The sequence below is a fragment of the Antedon bifida genome, chromosome 8 (assembly GCF_963402885.1).
Source record: "Antedon bifida chromosome 8, ecAntBifi1.1, whole genome shotgun sequence".
NCBI lineage: Eukaryota > Metazoa > Echinodermata > Crinoidea > Comatulida > Antedonidae > Antedon > Antedon bifida.
This window is the reverse complement of record NC_136233.1, coordinates 15,556,082-15,576,983: the sequence shown is the minus strand read 5'-3', so window position 1 is coordinate 15,576,983 and position 20,902 is coordinate 15,556,082. Positions and strand designations below refer to the sequence as shown.

General features: G+C 33.0%; 2 protein-coding genes across 3 annotated transcripts in view; both read right to left on the bottom strand.

Moving 5' to 3' along the window:
- Window positions 1-188: 188 nt before the first annotated feature.
- On the bottom strand, window positions 189-1,832 carry LOC144850200 (NADH dehydrogenase [ubiquinone] iron-sulfur protein 6, mitochondrial-like). Its single transcript, XM_078707432.1, has 4 exons — window positions 1,677-1,832; window positions 1,242-1,295; window positions 995-1,117; window positions 189-598 (listed from the first exon to the last, which is right to left on the bottom strand). The coding sequence occupies exons 1-4, from the start codon at window positions 1,815-1,817 to the stop codon at window positions 536-538; spliced, it is 381 nt and encodes a 126-aa protein (XP_078563558.1). The 5' UTR covers window positions 1,818-1,832; the 3' UTR covers window positions 189-535.
- A 1,881-nt stretch (window positions 1,833-3,713) lies between these two features.
- The window catches only part of LOC144850926 (uncharacterized), a 37,628-nt gene continuing 20,439 nt past the window's right edge, over window positions 3,714-20,902 (bottom strand). For both annotated transcript variants that reach the window (XM_078708445.1, XM_078708446.1), the window contains exons 4-7: window positions 14,479-14,673; window positions 10,618-10,746; window positions 8,610-8,743; window positions 3,714-6,323 (exon numbers count right to left, since the gene is read on the bottom strand). In XM_078708445.1, the coding sequence (XP_078564571.1) occupies window positions 8,615-8,743; window positions 10,618-10,746; window positions 14,479-14,673 (453 nt within the window). In that variant the 3' untranslated portion in view covers window positions 3,714-6,323; window positions 8,610-8,614. The remainder of the gene's footprint in view (window positions 6,324-8,609; window positions 8,744-10,617; window positions 10,747-14,478; window positions 14,674-20,902) is intronic.

Genomic DNA, 20,902 nt, shown 5'->3' with positions numbered 1-20,902 from the left:
AAAGTGTATCTAAAAGGTTAGATGTTTATTCCCTCTAACCCGTGCTACAATAAAATAGCTAAATAAATCAATTTGATGTTGGTGGGAAAATGGGTATTTCTATTAACTGTCAAGCAGTTAAAAAGATGTAGTGCACCCTCTATATCACAATTTATTTAAAGTGAAGAAAGTATCCTCGAAACGAGTCATTCTGTTTTCACCTGTTTATTCAAACAACTATTTCTAATATTATGTACAAGTAGTTTTAATAGCACATTTGCAAAAAACACGGCTTTATTTAGCTATTTAATGGTATATAATAAACTGGAGTCTTATATTTTAAAACAAATGTTCACACATATTTTCCATTAACTCTCTAGTGAATCCAGTAAGTTACCGTATATAATTGTTGTTATTGTAAAATAGCTCTGCTTTTTCAACACTTAATAATTAAGTGTATGTATGTAGTAATTCTTCAAATGATCTGAACATACTTTGTTAGAGGTTTTTATTAAGTTCTTATTCAACATTAGTCAGCAGTCAGTATTCCTTTAGTTTAATGAGGCTTCTTTACAAATCGTAAACCACAATAACCACATGAATGAGGTCCTTCAGGGTCCTGTAAAAGAAAGAGAACAATTTGTCTACAATACAAACATCATCATTCACATTTAGTATTGGAGTAATTTCCATGTAGTTTTACCAGGAAGATTTGTATACAAGATGGAATTTGTCAAATTAGTTTATTTGTATTGTTTTATTTTACTCATGAGTTGCATTGTTGGTTCCAGAGCGGTGCCTGCAATGCATGCGATTGGCTCCAGGCAGTTCCTAGGTCGTGTTTTCAGTCCCTGGATTATGCATGCAGCCACTGACCTGGTGTTGCCTGCAGCCCATGTCTATTGCCTGTCCTACTCATATGACTATATTTCCTTTCAATGCCGGCAGCACCTGATATTTCATCTGCCACCCTGACCAATAGATGGAACCCTGAAGTTACCTGTAGTATACTTACCAGATTAATGAATACTTTAGGATGCCCTAGTGGTCCTCCACCGCCATTACAGTAAACGTTCCTGCCATCTATCTGAGTCGGTTCAACTTCAGCTATCATGTCTATTGCAAAATTTTCGTTCACCTATGTATAAAAGAGTCCTTAGCTATTGAAAAGTGATAATTAAAATAAAACAAAACTTTAAATAAACATATTTAATTTTGTATTTATATTATTAATTTTTAAAAAATGTTAAATGTTAATTTACCATTTTTTCCCTGCCAACAAATCTTGCTCGTCTAACATCAGATTCTTCGAATGACTGAAAAAAACATTATTTAATATTATAAATTAAATTATTTAATATGTTTTATATAAAATTAAATTCCTGATCTCCTCAATTAATTAATTAACGATTTTCACATTCGTGTGAGGACCAGTCCAATCACAACGCAGTGAACATCTGTTCTCTAACGGCAATTCTATGACTAGCTAGCCTAGTCCTCTACTAGGTTGGTCTCGGGGCCTGGCTACCTACGCAACAGCTAATCCCTCCTCTACTACCTAGGCCTAGGCTAGACTAGGTCTACGCTGGCTAGCCTACTATAGGCCTAGAGGATAGGTTAGGCCGAGAGTAGTCAAAGCCTACCTACTAGCTAGGCCTAGACTTAATTTTAAATTCTATATTAAAGTTATTTCATACCTGACCAGTGTGTGTAACCTTTTCTTCAGTAGCATATTGTCTTATACCACAGCTAAGCTTTGGTAAATGCTGAAAACGAGCAAGATTCCATTCAATTCCTGCTCGCGAAAGTAAAAGATTTGTTCTACGAAGAGCTGCCATTTTTAATAGGGGTCAATCAAGGGTCAAATCATATACAAATCTTATTTTTCGTAATTAATATAATGTTTAAAATACAAACAAATACATTTGTAATTATACATTCAGCATATAAATTATGTTGTATTATTTTAGTTTGGCTCTTCTAATTTATTGTGCAATTCAAAATATCATATTTTGGTCTCATTTTTATTCGATTTTATAACATGTCGTACATTCCGATTTTTTGATAGCAGACGAAAATTATTTCAAAATTTCGATTACCTATTTTTATATTTAATAATTAGTCTTTTTGTAGGCTCTTTAGTGAAAAGGTGGGTACATGTCATACCAAAAATGCGCAATTGTGTGGTACTTTTAGTGTGCTTAAACTACAAATAAGCACAACTAGTCTAGGCCTAGCTAGCATGCAGCAGCTAGCACTGGCAGCCCACACACACACGACGATGAGCACGAGGTATGGTGGTGTCTTGATGGATTTGTAGCCGGACAGACAGGCTTAGGAATTAAAATGCCTCAGCAATATATAGAACCATTACATACTTTATCGTTTTTTACACTTAGTAGTAGGTCTTGTATTAAGTGTAATAATATAACAAATAGTTTTTTGAATGACTACAGTATTAATTTATTGCCAATATTTATTATTAATAATGATGGATAAAATATTACGGTATTTATTAATATTATTTATCAACAAAAGGCCAACTATGCATGTAAATTAGAATGTGATATACTGTATATATATTGTTTCTTTTTTAAAGGTTGACCGATTCTGCTAATAGAAAACTATTTAAAATAATAAATTATAAATAAATAAATAAATTTCTATATTTTTCCCCAGAAACATACATGCAAAGCTAGAATTTCATAAACATAGGATTTACATAACATTTTGGAAAATGTTATCGATTTTCAGAGGAATATCAAGAATGACCGTCTTCCAGCAGACAGCAATTGCGCCATCACTTTCAACGAGAATTCATCGAACATTTGTAACTTTACTAAAACCAATGATTATACAGAATCCAGTCATATCAAACCTACCTTCAAAAAGTTTGCTTGAGACGAGTTCACCAATGACAGCCCATCAGAGTGTTGCCACATTTAAAGTAAAATCTGCCTTAAAAAGACGATGTAAAGATTGCTATTTTGTCGTGCGGAAAAAAAGGTTGTATGTGATTTGCAAAACGTATCCTCGTCACAAACAAAGGCAAGGAATTCCGAAGAGAAGATTTGCTAACCCGTGGTAACAACTTATAAACCTTAAAAGAACTGGAATTTGTTAGAGGTTTTAAATAACTTTTTGCAATCATGGACAGAGAGGCAAATGATGGTACAAAACTGGAATGAATTCATAGGGCCTATCTAGAACTGGGTGTAGAAAAATGATAATTAAGGAGATTTGGTTAAGCTACCATTTAAATCCAGAATCACAATAATCCTGTATTGTACAAATACTTCGATAATAAAACAATTATCGTACAGCTTACTTGTGTTTTTGCTTTCTTTAAATAATTTGATATCATGTCAATTGGTGTGAAAGGACCCTCCATGTATCAGGGGTCTAGAATTTTTAAACAAGCAATCATATATGCTGACAAAAAGGTCATCTTCCTTGATTAACACATTAATTGCCTTCCCATCCCCACTAAACTGAAAAAAAAAACCCCAGTGCAAAGTTTGCACCATTTAAGCAAAAACATACTTTCTAATAAAAAAAATAATAAATAAATGATTTTATAAAATTTTTAATTTACTTTTAATTTTAAATCTACAATTTAGACTAAAGACCAGAATAAAGATGCTGTGTGATTTGTGGTTATTTTTTCACAATTTATTTTACACACATTTATTTCTACATCCCTATTGCATTTATGCCCAGTGTGCATAGTATTTCTTTTTTACTGTATATTGCTTAATGCCTCGAAGTGCTTCACATTATTACCACAGTAATGTTTTGAATCAAACACATCTGAAAACATACTCGCATATGTTGCAGCCATAATCAGCGTAGTTGTGTTTTGTACACCTGGGTGGAGAGAGGCAAACATAAGTAAAGTGTTTTGCCCAAGGATACAAGCAATGCAACAAACTTTGGATTCTAAATCATGATCAGTAGTTCAAAGTCCAACACTGCGCCACACACCCTTACTAATATTGTATACAGTATAATGTAAATGTGAGGGAATAACCTGTGACTTGCAGCCTACTGGGCTGAATTGCACACGGTGGTATGGACAACGCATACCACAACGTTCTTCTCCCCTAAGTGTCCTTCTTGTTGAGTGTACTGCCAAACGGTGTTCATTCGTCTTTCTACGATGATCGGGACTGAAATGGTACACCAGGTAACCTCCCTACTCTACCAGATGTGTACACTGGACCTTTAGTTTTAGTTTTTTTGCCATTTGACTTGTACTTTTATCAACCTTGTTGTGCTAATGGCTGTCTGGCAGGTACAAATTTGGTCTATTATTACAATAACATTTGTATTTTTTATTGAAATTCAGTCACCATGTAATAACATATACAAATAAATACTTTAAGTAATACATTTTAAAATAAATTGCTTTAAATAAAAATAGAACTAAAAATCTGTCTCGTAATTTCATAAACCAAATAAAGGCATTCATATTTATATAATAAAACACTCTTACAGTAAAATCACATATTTAGCAAATAATATACACTAGATCACCCAGCAAATAAACCACGCTGGAAGACCTGTTTGTTTTTAATGACTTAATTGACAGAGCACCCACAAGCGTTGGTTTATCTTATATAATAACTTGTGCATGTTTATTATTTAACAAAAATAACACTAATAACATTTGATGTATATACAACACATAAATATCATACATTAATAAAAGTATTGAACCTTATACAAACTTGTTATATAATGTTGAAAGTTTTATTTATTTCTTACTAGCAATTATACCCGCCCCAGGGCGGGTTTCAAAATTAGTTTTGAGAAGCCTTCTCAGTACATCCAACGCCAGTATCTCCTATACTCACCAACCTCCATCCCTCTTCAAGAACACCCCACACTCTTTTTTAAAAACAAATTCTTCGACAACTTTAGCTTCAAATTGAAAAGAGTATACATAGCTATGATAGGCCTAATAATGGATTAAGTACGTTGTAAACTGTGTAAATAAATATCTAATTTAGATACTGCGGTCCCCCAGCCTTCTTTCTCCTCTCACCATCCCAGCCACAATCAACAAACCTTAACTCCTCCCCTGGACAGTTCAAATACAGTAACTTTTCCTAGTACAAATTCCAATCACATACTTCATTACGCCAGTATTTGCGCTCCCACTCCTTCCTCCCAACACACCCCAGATACAGTTCCAGTACAAATAATGTTAGCCATCACTCCCAACCCTCAGTGGCAGTTTTCAAAAGTCTAAAACATTCCCAGTACAGTTTCAGTCATGGTGAATAGGCCTACATCCCCACCCCAAACTCCCAGCCCCTTGCCAGTGATAATTAAAATACTTTAACAATTTCCTACCACAGTTCTGGTCAATTTAATAGCCTACTACCCCTAGCCTAAGCAAAATCCCCACTATCCCCTGAACCCAAACTCTTACACCCTATCTCCCAATCCCCTCTCCCACCAAATCCCCAGACTTTTTTAAATGTAGTTTAAAATCTTCCCGGTACAATTGCGATTATTTTGATACCCCATATGTATGGTTACATGCAGAAACAGAAATTTGTATAATGAACAAACATCGAAAGTGAGGAAAAGTGGGCCATTTTGACCACATTTTGGCCCCTAACTTGGATCCTAGATGGCAGATGATGTTCAAATATAGCTTAGAACATTCCCGGTACAATTCTGGTCATTTTGATATGTAAGATTACGTGCAGTAACAAAAATTTGTATAACGAACAAACAGACGTACAGACTCCATCACTTATAATATAGATACAGAAGAATTTATATGTAATAATGAATAGAGATTATTTTTATACTATTATTTTCATATTACTTGGATTAATTTCTACCAAATTTGGTACTTACACCAATTAAATACATTTTAGGGTTAATTGTTATTTAAAACATTGGAATAATCCAAATTTGGTAGTGGTTTTTTTCCCCAGCACTCAACAAACTTTACCCCAATAAAAAAAAGCATTCCAATAAATTTAACCAAACATTTAAAGGCATTACAGTGTCATTAATTGTCCAATCAGAACAGAGAAATCCATGTGATCACTTTGCTGTAAAAGTCTCACCACGGAGCAACAAAAGCTCCATGGTCTCGCAAATGTTTTAAGAGAGAAGAAAGAGGTCACCCACCTTTAACAAGCAGGAAAAAAAGCATACAAAATATTACAACTCTATTTAATATTTGCAGTGTGTTAATATGCAATATTGTTCGTAAATATCATTTTAAACAATCATAATTAATGCACATAACCAAAATACAATATTATATATACATCTTGTATACTAATAGACAAAACATCTGTGTAGAATGAAACCAATACCTGTAAAGAAAAAGATAAAATTAATTTTAAGCTCTGTCTACATCATCGTGTCCATATATGGGCATTTTTTGTCAATCCTCGATACTGTATCTATAAATTGTCCAGTATCATAGGTAAATTCTCTAATACAGTATCACATGTATGTATCAGGCCATAGACAAACCTAGCCTTGATACATATGCCACATGTGATACATATGTAACACTGTATCACAGAATTTGCCTATGATACGGGACAATTATGTCATATGTGAAGATACAGTACAAAGAATCGGGTGTAATACAGTATGCAGAACCGAACTTGAGGTTCTTCTGCCCTTCCTATAAAATGTATTTCAATGAATTCACCCCTCAAAATAGCACAAAAATTGTTCATACAGTTTGGACTATAATGGTACAGGTAGGAAAGTATTATGGTTTCGAGAGTTTACAGTGCAAATGTATTGTTGTTAGTTAAGCTCTGTCTACACTATCAAACTTTATTGACAAAAAAATGTGATGTACCCATATATGGACACAATGTCGTCATATCACTACCATATTTGGGCACATCACACTTTTTGTTGTCAAACTAGTTTGATAGTGCCAGACAGACAGAGCTTTACACAGTAAATTTGAAGCCATAGATTTAGACTATGCCATCCAGTACCAATTACAAGACATCTGCCTCCTTAGCCTTGGGTAAATATTGTGTGTGGGTTTTTCAATTTTGCATATTAAAAGCTATTATTCATAATTATTTCAACTTATTTAAGAGAATTTAAATAAAGGAAATAAAAACGTGAATAGGCCACATTTTTATCAAGCACATGTTGAAATTATTTATGGGCAGTTTATTTTTACTATTTGTTTGCTAATAGAGGAAGTGATCTTTGTGGACCATTTCCTAAATTTAATTGAAAAAGCATATCATTTAAGACAAAATGTAATATGGCCGTTCAACAATAAAATTTAATACACTGGAATAAAAATTATCTTGGTCAAAATTATTTTATCTTACAAGTTGTATGTAAATTGTAATCTGCATGTCTTTTAGGATATGCACATGCATATACAATTATGCTGAGAATTGTAAAGATGTATTGTCCCACAAAAACATGAAGAATAATTATAAAAGACTTTGAATAGGCCATTTCGCAGTTAATAATTCGTAGAAAAAAATATTTAAAAAAATAATGATTTCACTTATAAAAAAAGACAAAATAAACGGTTAAATTCAAACAAAAAACCTGACTATTTTTTCTTTAAATTACAGTTGTTTCAGGTATATAACTTTTTTTTTTTCCATAAAATTTTTATGTGACATTAAAATTACATCTTTAAAGGTATTATAAAATGTTAAGTCTACCACATATACTGTATTTGTGAGACCTTCTGAGATATAGATTGGATATTCATCATTTGATATGTGGTCTACAGGAAAGGTCAAGGTTCATGAAAAGCTCTGTGACTGTGAGGCATTTCAACGGGTTCAACGTATCTGTCCTGGATAAGTTTCCCATTGCTGGAGAGGTTCCGGATAATGGAGAAGTCCCTGATTGATAAGTTCCCCTTCCTGGAGAAGTCCCGGATAAGTTCCCTCTTCCTGGAGAGGTTCCGGATAAGTTCCCTGTTCCTGGAGAGGTTCCGGATAAGTTCCCTGTTCCTGGAGAGGTTCCAGATAAGTTCCCTGTTCCTGGAGAGGTTCCGGATAAGTTCCCTCTTCCTGGAAAGGTTCCAGATAAGTTCCCTTTTCCTGGAAAGGTTCCGGATAAGTTCCCTCTTCCTGGAAAGGTTCCAAATAAGTTTCCCCTTCCTGGAAAGTTTCTGGATAAGTTCCCCTTCCTGAAGAGGTCCCAGATAAGTTCCCCTTCCTGAAGAGGTCCCAGATAAGTTCCCCTTCATGAAGAGGTCCCAGATAAGTTCCCTTTCCTGGAGAGGTCCCAGATAAGTTCCCCTTCCTGGAGAGGTCCCAGATAAGTTCCCCTTCCTGGAGAGGTCCCAGATAAGTTCCCCTTCCTGGAGGTCCCAGATAAGTTCCCCCTTCCTGGAGAGGTCCCAGATAAGTTCCCCTTCATGGAGAGGTCCCAGATAAGCTCCCCTTCCTGGAGAGGTTCCAGATAAGTTCCCTCTTCCTGGAGAGGTTCCGGAAAAGTTCTCCTTCCTGGAGAGGTCCCGGAAAAGTTCCCCTTCCTGGAGAGGTCCCAGATAAGTTCCCCTTCCTGGAGAGGTCCCAGATAAGTTCCCCTTCCTTGAGAGGTCAAAGTTTCATACCACAACCTTTGACAATTACCGGATTCGTACGTACCCTAATTATGAAATGACACTTCCAGTTCTCTCCAACTGAAGCGACTGATGTCGAAATAGACCATGTTTACGTCGTCGGCGAAGTAGAGTAGTAACATGCAACCCATACAAACCGAAACAGATAAATCCAATGATCTGCAAAGGAAATTTATTTTAGTTGATTAATTAATGCAAGCTTCATGGTAATTATTTGAAAACATTGACTTACCGAGTAATATTAGACAGATTATAGTAAAGTTATGGCATAAAATGCAGATGTCACTACTCAGCCATGTCTTTTATGTCAATTTTTTATATATTATATATTTTTATTGTTTTAACACATTTGTGACAGCTCTCCGATCTTATATCATATTTTTTTCGAACCATTTTATCTGTAGATGATATATATGCGGTATATATATATTTTACTGATTGTCAATTTTTTATTTGATAGTGCTTAGCACTCATGGCAATCCCCAGGGTGATGCACAGTTGTCATGTATTTTTGTTTGTGCCTGAAAATTAAATAAAATAAAAGAGGAAACCTTCAGGACCTAATATGGTGTCCTTAATTAGGACTGAATAGGGGTTGGCTTAATATAGGTGTGCCAAAGGAGGAGTTCTATTGTATTATCATTTTATTGTCAACTATTAAAAGCAAGTCCCAATGAAGAATGGGAGTTTTCCATAGCATTTTTAAACATAAAATTATACTTATGCACAATATTATACAAATAATGAATGTTTTTTATTCGCGTAATGGTACAAATAATAGCATGAGGTGAATGACAAAAGGTTATATTTCAACGAGGCGAAGATAAACAAATATAAAACAATCATTATTTGTTTTATATCTAAATAGATTCCTGTCATTTGAATAAGATTGAATAAAAGGAGGGTTAGATCTTTGATTCACATTGAAATAGTAACATTTATTTGTTTTTTTATTAAATATATATTTATTTGGATTTCATAAACACACCTACTGTAGTGTTAATTATGTTATGTTTTTACAGAAAAAAAAAATTTACATAGCTACTTGCCAATAAAGAGGTCAAAAAACTGATGATTTCTACAAATATTGAAAACATCATGGAGGTACAACATGAGTTAGCAGATTTTGCTTGTGGGAAGTCTAGACAAAACCTGCCACTCCTACTTTGAACATTACAACATTAAGTAAAATAGGCCAACCTCGGGCACAATGCACAATGATATTACCATGGCATTATATAACTCCATTTAAATTAATTGCCTGCCACATTCTTATACACACACAATACTCTATTATAACGCATTTCTGTAGTAGAATTTATTGAATGCAAATGATCTACAATTTAAAAAGCATTTTTATTACTTTTTGATATTGTGTTGTAGTTTTTCAAATCGAGGGGAAGTTTAGTAGAGCATAGGTTAGCATTTTACAACAAAAATATATATATATAAACTACAAACACTTGCACTGATGAAGGGCTAGTGTTGCTCGAAAGCTCTGCCAACTTTTCTGGCTGTTTTACTTTATCATTTTGATTTAGCTTTTCGCTTTTTTCCATTGAGATCCAGTCACTGATACCCACAGCATTGTCATTTTTTCAGTAATTTGCCTTTGGATTTATATATATAAACGAATAGACACCTCCATCGAATAAATGCCCACTAAAGGCATTTTTTCTAAAAAAAAAAAAGTTCTTCTATAAGGAAATGGAAATGAAAAGGTTTCATAGGAAAGTGTCCCCTGTATTATTAATGTCCCAAATGAGGTGTTATTTATATTATATTATAATATATTACAATATTATTTATCATTATGACTGGTCTAATATCAATCTTTTTCCTAATTAGCATGAATTTTTCATCATCTATCTAAACAAACCAATCATACACCATTATAACCAATAGTCACTGAAAATTCCAACCAAATATTTTACCTAGTAAATACATGTAAAATAATCTTTCTATAACAGTTACATTTAATCCAGATGGCCAATCAAATGTTTTCTATGGCAACGTTAAATGATTAAGCTCACCATTCCAGCAAGTAAAATACTGCGATCAGTCCACACTTTGTTTTTTCCAGAAAATTCTCGATAAGCAGAGCCCACCATTGCAGTAGATATAAGGTATAACAAGGTCATGACTCCACTGATTACAATTTCCTGAAAAATGATATAATAAAATTCAAACTATCTTTTTCATTCAAATGATTAAAAAGGGTCTTAAACCAGGAATGAGACTTTAATATATATATGGATATCATCATGTCCATATATGGGCACATCACATTTATTGTCACATAAAGTTTGATAGTGTAGACAGAGCTTTAAAAATCCCTGACCACTTATTATATTATTCAAATTCTTCTTTTTACTATGAACTATAAATAATTTTATTTTTATATATGTCACAAACAATTTATAATCTGAAAATACAAAAGGACTATTAAAACACACACAACTTTGATTTTTTTAACCGAATACTGAAATGCTTTATTTGTCCATTGTTATAATAAAATAACAATAGATTAAATTCATCTTAAAGATTGGAAAATTTTATTACTATATTAGTATGAAAAAAAACAGATAAATTAAAAATATATAACAAAAATTCATATATAAGAGTACACGCGTGATATTGCACAAAAGATAAGTTTTAAAATGGGGTAACAATTTCGAAGTTAAAACATGATAAAAATGCATTAAAACGCTTAAAAAGTTCAAAATGTACTCTATTGATATAATACTGTAGAGATTAAAGCAAATAACATCTGAATAAATCAACAACAAAAAAGAGAGAAACATATCTGCATATTTGCCTCTGGTCAAAACACATTTCAACATTTAAGCAAATTCAAAAACAAATATCACAATCACATGGAGCGAGTGTTGATAACTACAATCATGGTGCAATAATTAGACCAAACCTTATGCAAGGAGCAGACAATCAACTCTATTTTAAGCTCTGTCTACACTATCAAACTTTATGTGATGTGCTCATATATGGACATGATGATGTCATATTACTACCATATTTGGGCATATCACTACCATATTTGGGCATATCACTACCATATTTGGGCATATCACTACCATATTTGATAGTGTAGACAGAGCTTTAGAATAGAGATTGTCTCTATGTCATAGTTTCCTCTTAATAGAGATGACCCTGAATAGGGATGTCCAAAAGGAGGAGTTATATTGTACTAAAATATCAACTAGAAAATCAGAGACTGCAGAAGATTTCAAATGGTTATTTTCTGCGACCAATAACCCCCAGGTCAAAGGTTACAACAAAACATTGACTTTAAAACATACAGTCCTAAAGTGCAAGTGTGAATACAATGAATTTCACATATAAGCATATAAAGATAAATTTTCACTGTGTAAACTACTGTATATGGCCAAAGGCATTCATTAAAAATCACTGCTTTTCTCATTCAAATGGTCAGTAAAGGTCTGGCCATCCAATAAACGGTACACCTATGCCAACCCCTGGTCGGGTAACTGTTTTTTTCAGTCTGTGGTCAGCGAAGGTTGGCCAGGGGCTTGGCCATCTTTTATTTTTGACTAGACTGACTTGTACCTCACTGATTGAATGAACTTTGACATGGCACCCTCAAAAGTTCAAACCACTTGTGTGTTTTAAAACATTTAAACTTTGAAAATACACTATAAAGATACAGTTATGGTATGCAGTATAAATATTAAGGCAACATCTTCAACATTTTGAATAGGAAGGTTTGTCCCCTAAACAAGGATTTCTCCTCAATAGGTGTATCTACTCAAACAGGGGTGCCCCATCAACAGGGATGTCCCTTCAACAGGGGTGCCCCCTCAACAGGGACTTCCTCTCCACGGGAATTTTCCCTAAACAGGGATTTCCCACAGGGGTGTCCCCTCACAATAGTGGTTTCCCCCTCTGTATATTTTTCACTGTCTGAAGAAGTTGACTTGTTCCCCATATCGAGGAGGAATTGTCCTTCCGGTTAGATTTACTAGAGCAAATGATGTATTATATATTAATGTAGTCTTATTGAAATCAATCGTTCATGTCATCACAACCGTGCATTCTCATAGATCATTCAGACCAACGACGCAGACTCCATACCGCTATTTCAACATTGTCAAATGAACGACTGAACACACAAGATGTAGTCTCACAATGTTCAATGTAGACATAGTGCCGTAGGTGCATTCAAAATGACATAAGGTCACCAAAAGTGTTATACAAGGTCAACAAATGCTGTAAAATTTGAACTACAGGTGAACGCTTCACTTTGGCCAATCAGGAACAACTTTTCTAAAGGATATCTTGAGCATACCTGCCAACACGCGTGTAATTGGCAGAGTGGTAGGGTCTATAACTAATGATTGCAGAGTGCGCAATTTTCCTATAAATAAAACCTTTTTTTTTTACACAAAATTTTACAGGCATAAATTGTAATGCCAAGCTTAATGTCTCATCCAAAGGACAAGGCTTTGGGTTTAAAGTATAATGCCTAACAATTCCATGCACATTTTGAACTCGCAGCCACATACACAAACGGTAGATAAATTCTAAACAATTGTGCATCGTTTGTAGACAATATGGATTATAAAAATATTTAGAAATAATGCTATGGATTTTAACTATCTTTTGCAATAAATAAAATGTTCTTAATATAAATAAGAATATTCAAAAGCATGGTGAAAATTCATAAAGCTAATTAAATTAGTTTAGCAACCCTTAAGAAAAATGAATCCACCTTGATTGCCTAACATAACACACAATATGAGTAGGTTCACAGATTGTGATAATGCCAAACCCAGGCTGTTCCTAACCTACCTACACACCCCAAGGCATCCTCAAGACACTACCCTAGTTGATAGCTGATTTCTACAGGTCACTTCCTACGCAATATCTCAGAGTGCACACGTGTTACGTCAATGGCAACCGTCATCAGTAGATGATGATCTGGTTTAGTGTGGTCACCCAGCTGGGAACCTGTTGCTGCACTTGGTCTATCTATCCTTGGTAAGTTGTTTTTTTTTCTCACAATTCTATACATATTTGTACTATTTACTATAAAATAATAAATAAACTTATATCTATACTAACTAAACCAAAGTAAGGTGATGCCTTGTCAATTTACTGCCGAGTTGTAGCCCATCGTTGTACAGTACTCATTCTTAGCATACGACATATTAAAGCAGTTGGTCGAAAAGAGTCGGGATGGTCTATAGTATTAGTTTGATAACATGTACTGATGGGATCACCCAGTATAAAAAAGAAATAAATTTGACACTTTCAACTTTTAAAAATTCAATCCAAAATATTATTAAGTATCTTTTACCTTGAATTCCTTCCATTTGTTTTATATATACTGTATGCTTTGTAGACAGTTACCTTTTTGTAAATGTGTGTGTACAAATGTAAATTACTGTGTGTTAGTTGTCTTTGAATTATTTTATATTATATTAACGTTCTCTACTAAACTACTTTGGAAATCAATGCTTTAGTACTGAAAGTGTCATTCAGTAAAAAGACAGAATAAATAAAAATAAATAAAAAGACACAAAATATTACAAATACAGTACTATCATCAGATCCGTCAACCAAGTTCTAGATATAAAATCATTTATAAGAAGATAGTTTAGTTTAGTTAGGCTTTATGCTAGGAGAATGGCATAGATTTGCTGTTGGGGAATAACGAATTATGAACTCTACCCTTAAACACATTACAAGACTATCGTTAACTATATATTGTCACCGAGTAGGACAGTGCATATATTTGGTATCGGTAAACTTTGACAGTTCACCTAAAAAAAAATGAAATTAGACAAACACCTGTCACCACAGAAAAAAAAAAACAACAAAAAACGAACAATAATATAATAATTGGATTATCATACCAAGGATAGCCAGTCAATTGCCATCATACGAGAAATCGTTGACGCGTGTATAACAAGTAAAAGAAACGCTATTAGGATTGATACGACAGATGTGAAGATGAACACTCTAAAGCGCCACGCCGCTGGCAGCAACAAGTAGCTGTCCCCGTTGAACGATGTTGACGTAACACAGATCAGGGCTCCCACTGACATTAACTGAAAAAATAAATAGATAGTAAATTAATGCTGTAATAAAAACACTTTCTGGAGTTTAGAACGAAAGTAGAAACTTCCGGAGTTCGCTATAGGACTATATTATCTGTAACTATATTAGGATTAAGCATTGTTTTGGGGGTGTGATTATTAAAACAGTAATTAATAACATATTCAATCAATAATTGATAATTTTTATCAACTGAAATGCCATATACTGCTGTAGGAAAGGTAACAAAGCACAAGTTGATATTTTGTTAAACTTTTACAGTAACAACACAAAAATATATGTAGTGTACTCGTAGTATATACATTATTGAATAAGAAACTGTTCTAAATTATAGTGTTTTTATTGATTTTTATTTTTGGAAAAACTAAATACCAAAGTGGTATGTGTGTAGGGGAGCTGTTAAGATATACCACTGTGTGTACAGTATATGCTGTATACAGTAGAATCCATTCTTTGGACACACCTATTTAAGGCGAACTAGTGGGATAGTTAATTAGGCTGATTTTTCAAAACTAGTATGGCAACACCTTGTTATAAGAGGACACCTTATATTCTTTGGTAAATTGGAGTTCTACTGTATGCCGTGGGTACATCTACAGAACAGTACACAGTAAGTAAATTCAATCTATTAACTACCATAATTACAAACAGTAATCGGTAATGGCATCATAACTGGATATCAGCTGATTCGATATAACATGATAAATCAATTAAATTTCTTTGAGCAGCAATAGTGTCATTGACAATACAAGCTGGTGGGTAACCTTGGCATTGTAGCCTATAGGTAGATCCATTAACCCCTGACCTTTGCGTAACCTATCACTAGGAGTCAAGGTACCTCCTCTAAGGTGGCCATGTACAGTTTATTCAGTTAAATATATCGACAAATTGAAAAAGTAACAATTTAATATAATTAATGATTAACACTGAAAAAAATATTTTATAGAACATATTGTTCATGAGTGGGTGACCTAGCTGGGATAATTTGGGGAGACCCGTTCATGAATTTTTTTCAGTGAACGCTCTTGCCAACAACCTACTGTGTATGGTTTTCCATTTTTAAAACTTTTCTTTAAAGATGTATTAATTGTCCCCATTAAAAAATAATTCTTAACACAATTTTTTTTAAATATGCCATTTTAATGTAACATAATAGTTATCCACTTTGACCAAAAATTGGATCGAAAAAAAAAGTATTTAGCTGAAAAACTGTAATTTAAAACTACAAAATAACATATACAAAGTCTGATTTAATTAACCTTCATTTTTCATGTTTTTGGGGACAATACATCTTTATTTTTTTCTTGAATTATAAAAACATGAGAATAAATAAAGAATAAAACGGATAGACTAACAAATATATTCTTCATAATCTTTAGCAAGGAAACATGTATCCTTTTATGTAGAAATGAATAACGAATATCCCTACAGTACTTTAAAATCACCGTATTAAATTTCTTGTAGTTTATTGTAATCTATTTGCTTATTTCGTATGCAAATTAAGGTAAATTATACATGGGAAAATTGTCCCAAAACGTCTCAAGGTGATAAATAGTGACAATTTATTACAGATCTGATGAATTATTAATACCTTGTGGATTTAAAGGATAAAGACAAAACAAGAAATATTTCTTACAAAAAACGCTGCTCGCTTATTGACAAATATTTTTTATTTCAAATTTGTTTTTGAATGTGTCATTTTATTGTCACATAATAGTTATTTTACCTGAAAAAAATTTAATTTAAAGCAACAAATACTTAAATTGTCTGTCAGACAATGGTTTTTGGGTTTCTTTTCTCTTTTTATATGTGAATAAATATTATTTTTTGGTTACAGAAGTGAATACTCAATTTCTGTCACTTTTGTTAATTTTATTGCTAAGGTCTAAGTCTGGGGGTCACTTCATAACCCTAGATATTTCAAGTGTGAAGTATCCTATTACAAACACAAACTTTAATGGACTGTTTTGATAATAATTCAAAGAATATCTGACAGTGAATTACAGTCAAAAGTCAGTATTATAGTCAAATGGGACTCATAAATACTTTGGGATTTGTAATTTTAGCATGACATGTCCTAATAGACTCTTTTCCCAGACGTTTTTTGGGTCTAGCAGCTGGAATCTATAAATTATAATCAGTTTTTTTAAAGGATCTAGTATTTCATGCATATACTGTATATATGCATTGGGAAATTAAAACCAACACACTGATGTGTTTCAGATATAAGTTACGGGAAATGGATGACATGAATCTCATCAGCCACCCACGTGCCAAATTTGGTTCCGCATCAAAGAAGTTCATCTGTTTTTTCAAGAATATAAATTTATAATTTTTTCCTTTCAAATCAACCATTTGCTATTCTATTACCAGTAGCTTATTTGGCTGAACTCAACACAAACACATCGTGTTCCGCATAGCAGTACGAAGCGAGAAGAATCATTCTAAAATCATTTAAATTGCCAAAATGATTTGGGGGGATCTTACATTCTTACTGTACTGTATTATTAAGTTCTGATGTATTATTAATTTTTGAAAATCACAGGAATACTGTTTTGTATTCAAATAAATTAAAAAATTTCCTCAAAAAATGACAAACAATATCAGGTAGGCTTACTGTACATTATTTTCACAACTGCTGTACAGAAATTAAAAAGTTTCAGGATATAGAGGGCAGTAGACCAACAATATTTATAACCACATCAAGTTTTAAAAAGAGATATCTATCTAAGATATCTATTATACAAATAATGAATGTTTATGAGTGTAATGGTACAAATAATGGCACGAGGTGAATGATGAAAGGTTATGTATCAACGAGGCAACGCCGAGTCGATATTTAACTTTTCATCATTCACCAAATGCCATTATTTGTACCATTACACGAATATAAAACATTATTTGTTTTACAGTATAACATCTAAATAGATTCCTGTCATTTGAATCATTCAAATAAAAGGTAGCCCTAGTCAAGGCCTACATTTCATTCACGTTGATTAAAACAGTAACATTTGGTTTTTAATAATATTATATTAAATGTCATATTTATAAAGACTTTTTTTTTCGTATACGAAAAAAAAGTACTATTAAACGATCGTTTAATAGTGCGTACTATTGCATGTCATGTGACCCACATTTGTCCAATCAAATGACAGGAATTTATTTAGGTGTTATATTATTATATATCTTGGCAGTAGCTAGTACATGCTGGATGTAATTCATTGGGCCAGAATGTTAAACACAAAGTATGTAACTACCTACACTGGATAGCCTCGCTTGTCTCAACCATATTTTATTATGTCTGTTTTATTATCCTTTTACACTAAAAATGTGCGGTAAAATCTAGTAGTTGATTTTCTGTTTTTATATTAAGCTGTTGAAAAGTAGCCGATTAAATTTTACATACATATATATTATCTATCTTTATATTTTAAAAATAAATGTAAAAATTATTATTCAAATATTCTGACATTTAAATGACTGGCGATACAGTAACTAAACCAGTCACTTAAAATATATTACTCATCAGTTTATTAACTTAGACTTGAATAAGTAAGAATATTTTTATAGACTTTTAAAGTAGCTGGTAATATATAGTAACCAGTTAATTTTGTATATATCAAACACATGCTTTAAGTCGAGTCGATTGGCCAAGGCAGGGGAGTCGCCGCAAACTGTAGCTATACAATTGGCACAGGTTCTAATCACTCTTCGTCCATTGTTCTGGTGGTAGAACAAGTCTTCTCAGATAAGGACTTAAAACTGGAGGTCCAGTGTACACATCCAGCTCGTGTGCACTTTAAAAGAACTTTCTTCAAACGGGCACCATTTGGTGGCAGCACTCGACACCCTTTGGGAGTAGAAATTTGAGGTATGTGTCGTCCTCACCTGTGCGCAATTTAGCCCAATAGGCTGCAAGTTGCATGTTATTCCCATTTAATACTAATATCTCAAATTTGGACTTCTTAAAGTAAATTCTGTAAATAGTAGCTATAATCATTCAATTTGAATATATATCAAACCCATGCGTTAATATCTCAGATTTTGACTTTTTAAAGTAAGCGGAAATACTGGAAATAGTAACTAAACCAGTCATTTTGAATATATCAAACCCATGCTTTAATATCTCAAATTTAGATTTTTCAAGTAGAAAGAAATACTGTATCCTAAGTATAGTCATTTTGAATATATATCAAACCCATGCTTTAATATCTCAGATTTTGACTTTTAAAATAGCTTACAATATAGAAACCAAACCTATCTATCAAAACCAATTTTAAATCAGATGCTAGTATTAGTACTTATATTTCACTGGATCAAACTTGGCATTTTTTCAGTACATGACAATAATAATATTGCCACATTCATATATCAAGCTTTACACTTAATCCTTAGGATGGATAAGAACAGTGAGTGAGTTATCAACAGCAATTGAGATGCATTGTTATTAGTAGTAGATGAGATAATAATCCTTTTGTTTTCCACAAACCGCTTCTATATGTTCACATCATCCAATATTTCTTATCATAAATTAGATAAAGTAAAGTTTAAAGATGTATTGTCCCCCAAAATCATGAAAAATAAAGATTTTTAAAATCGGACTTTGAATAGGCCATTTTGCAGTTTTAATGAAGTTGTTCACTTCCATAAGAAAAAAAAACGGGGGAAAAAAATTATTTCACCTATAAAAAGACAAAATAAACAGTTAAATTACTCAAAAACTCATTGTCTTCCAGACAATTTGACCATTTTTTGCTTTAAATTACATTTTTTTCAGGTAAATAAATTTTTTTCAGACCCAATTTTTTGTGAGAGTGAATAACTATTATGTGACATTAAAATAACATATTCAACAAAAAAATTAAAAAAAATATTTTTTTAGGGGGACAATATATCTTTAAACTTAGGACAACAAAGCTTTGATTAAAAACAATACAACCTTTGCCCTACATTTCTGTAAATGAACGCCAATATGGTTCATTCTATTCTATTAAGGGGACACTGGCTCTACTGTGTTGTCAAAATGAATGTTTTTTTTTTTACACCATATTTAATGAGGGTGATCCATCCAGCAATTGCTCACAAGACAAACATATACACAAGATGCTCTACATAAACAAAGTGGTGTTGTACTGCGGCTAGGGGTCTTGAGGTTTTTTAGGTTCAATTCTCAATCAAATTTTTTTTTAATTCACTATTGCCTTTTACAAACCATCATCATTTGGGAGTGGAGTTGTAATTTTGTCCTTACAAAAAATCCTGACGTGTGACAGGACTTGAACCCAGGACCCTTGGAGTGGTAGCCAAGCATCATAACCACCAAGCCACAACTCCACATTGTTAAGACAGTTTTTTTTATTAAGATGTGTTTATGACTCATCATATAATTTATTACAGATAAAGCATGGTTATCAATCATGACAAGGGTTGGATCCCGGATGTTGGGTAAAAGGGTGGGGTAGTGTAGAAAAACATGGGATACTAGGAAGAATGAATACTGTACAATTGATTGGTCAATTCAGAATCGCTCATGCATGCACATTTTATTAACCCATGTACAAAGTTTAACACCAATTTTTCTGGTTTGCTGGCTTAGTGGTGTGGTACTGTGGCTAGGGGTCTATAGGTTTTTTACGTTCAATTCTCAATCAATTTTAAATGTTTTAAATTCACTATTGCATTTTACAAACCATCGTCTTTGCCCATCATCGTCTTTACCAACCATTGCCTAGAGGGATGTTTAGGAGGGCCGAAGGCTGCCCGATCGTTGCAACGTTAGCGTATGTTCGAATCTATAATGATGTGCAGTTGAGTTACGGTGCCGAATCCTAACCAAGTTTTTTTCAGCTTTCTAAAAAGCTCTGGCAAGGATCCTATCTTAAGCCTGTCTACAGTATGTCTTGTTAGATACAGAATTACAAAAATATCTATAAAATATATTTTAAGGAAAAACAAGTTTTCCGAAGAAAATGTACCGTTTAAATATTATATTCATTTTTTAAAATATTATGTGTACCAGGTAAGTGTTCAGTACTTGAATCAATTTATTGAAACATTTGGAAAAATAAATTTGATCAACTACTATATTACACAAAATTTCTTTCCTACATTTATGAGACTATAAATTTGAGATTTCAAATTCCAGCTTTTAGTGTTAAAAATACAGTCTCTAAAGTATTATAATGCTTGGTTCTAGAAGAACATTATGCCCTAAAGTCATGC

What these genes read in the sequence shown, in the direction of transcription:
- LOC144850200 (XM_078707432.1), bottom strand. Translation starts at nt 1,817, where the DNA reads ATGGCAGCTCTTCGTAGAACAAATCTTTTACTTTCGCGAGCAGGAATT. An exon ending in AGGTTACACACACTGGTCAG is followed by an intron (nt 1,296 to 1,676) that starts GTATGAAATAAC and finishes TGTTTTTTTCAG; the next exon opens with TCATTCGAAGAATCTGATGT. An exon ending in TTGTTGGCAGGGAAAAAATG is followed by an intron (nt 1,118 to 1,241) that starts GTAAATTAACAT and finishes TTTTATACATAG; the next exon opens with GTGAACGAAAATTTTGCAAT.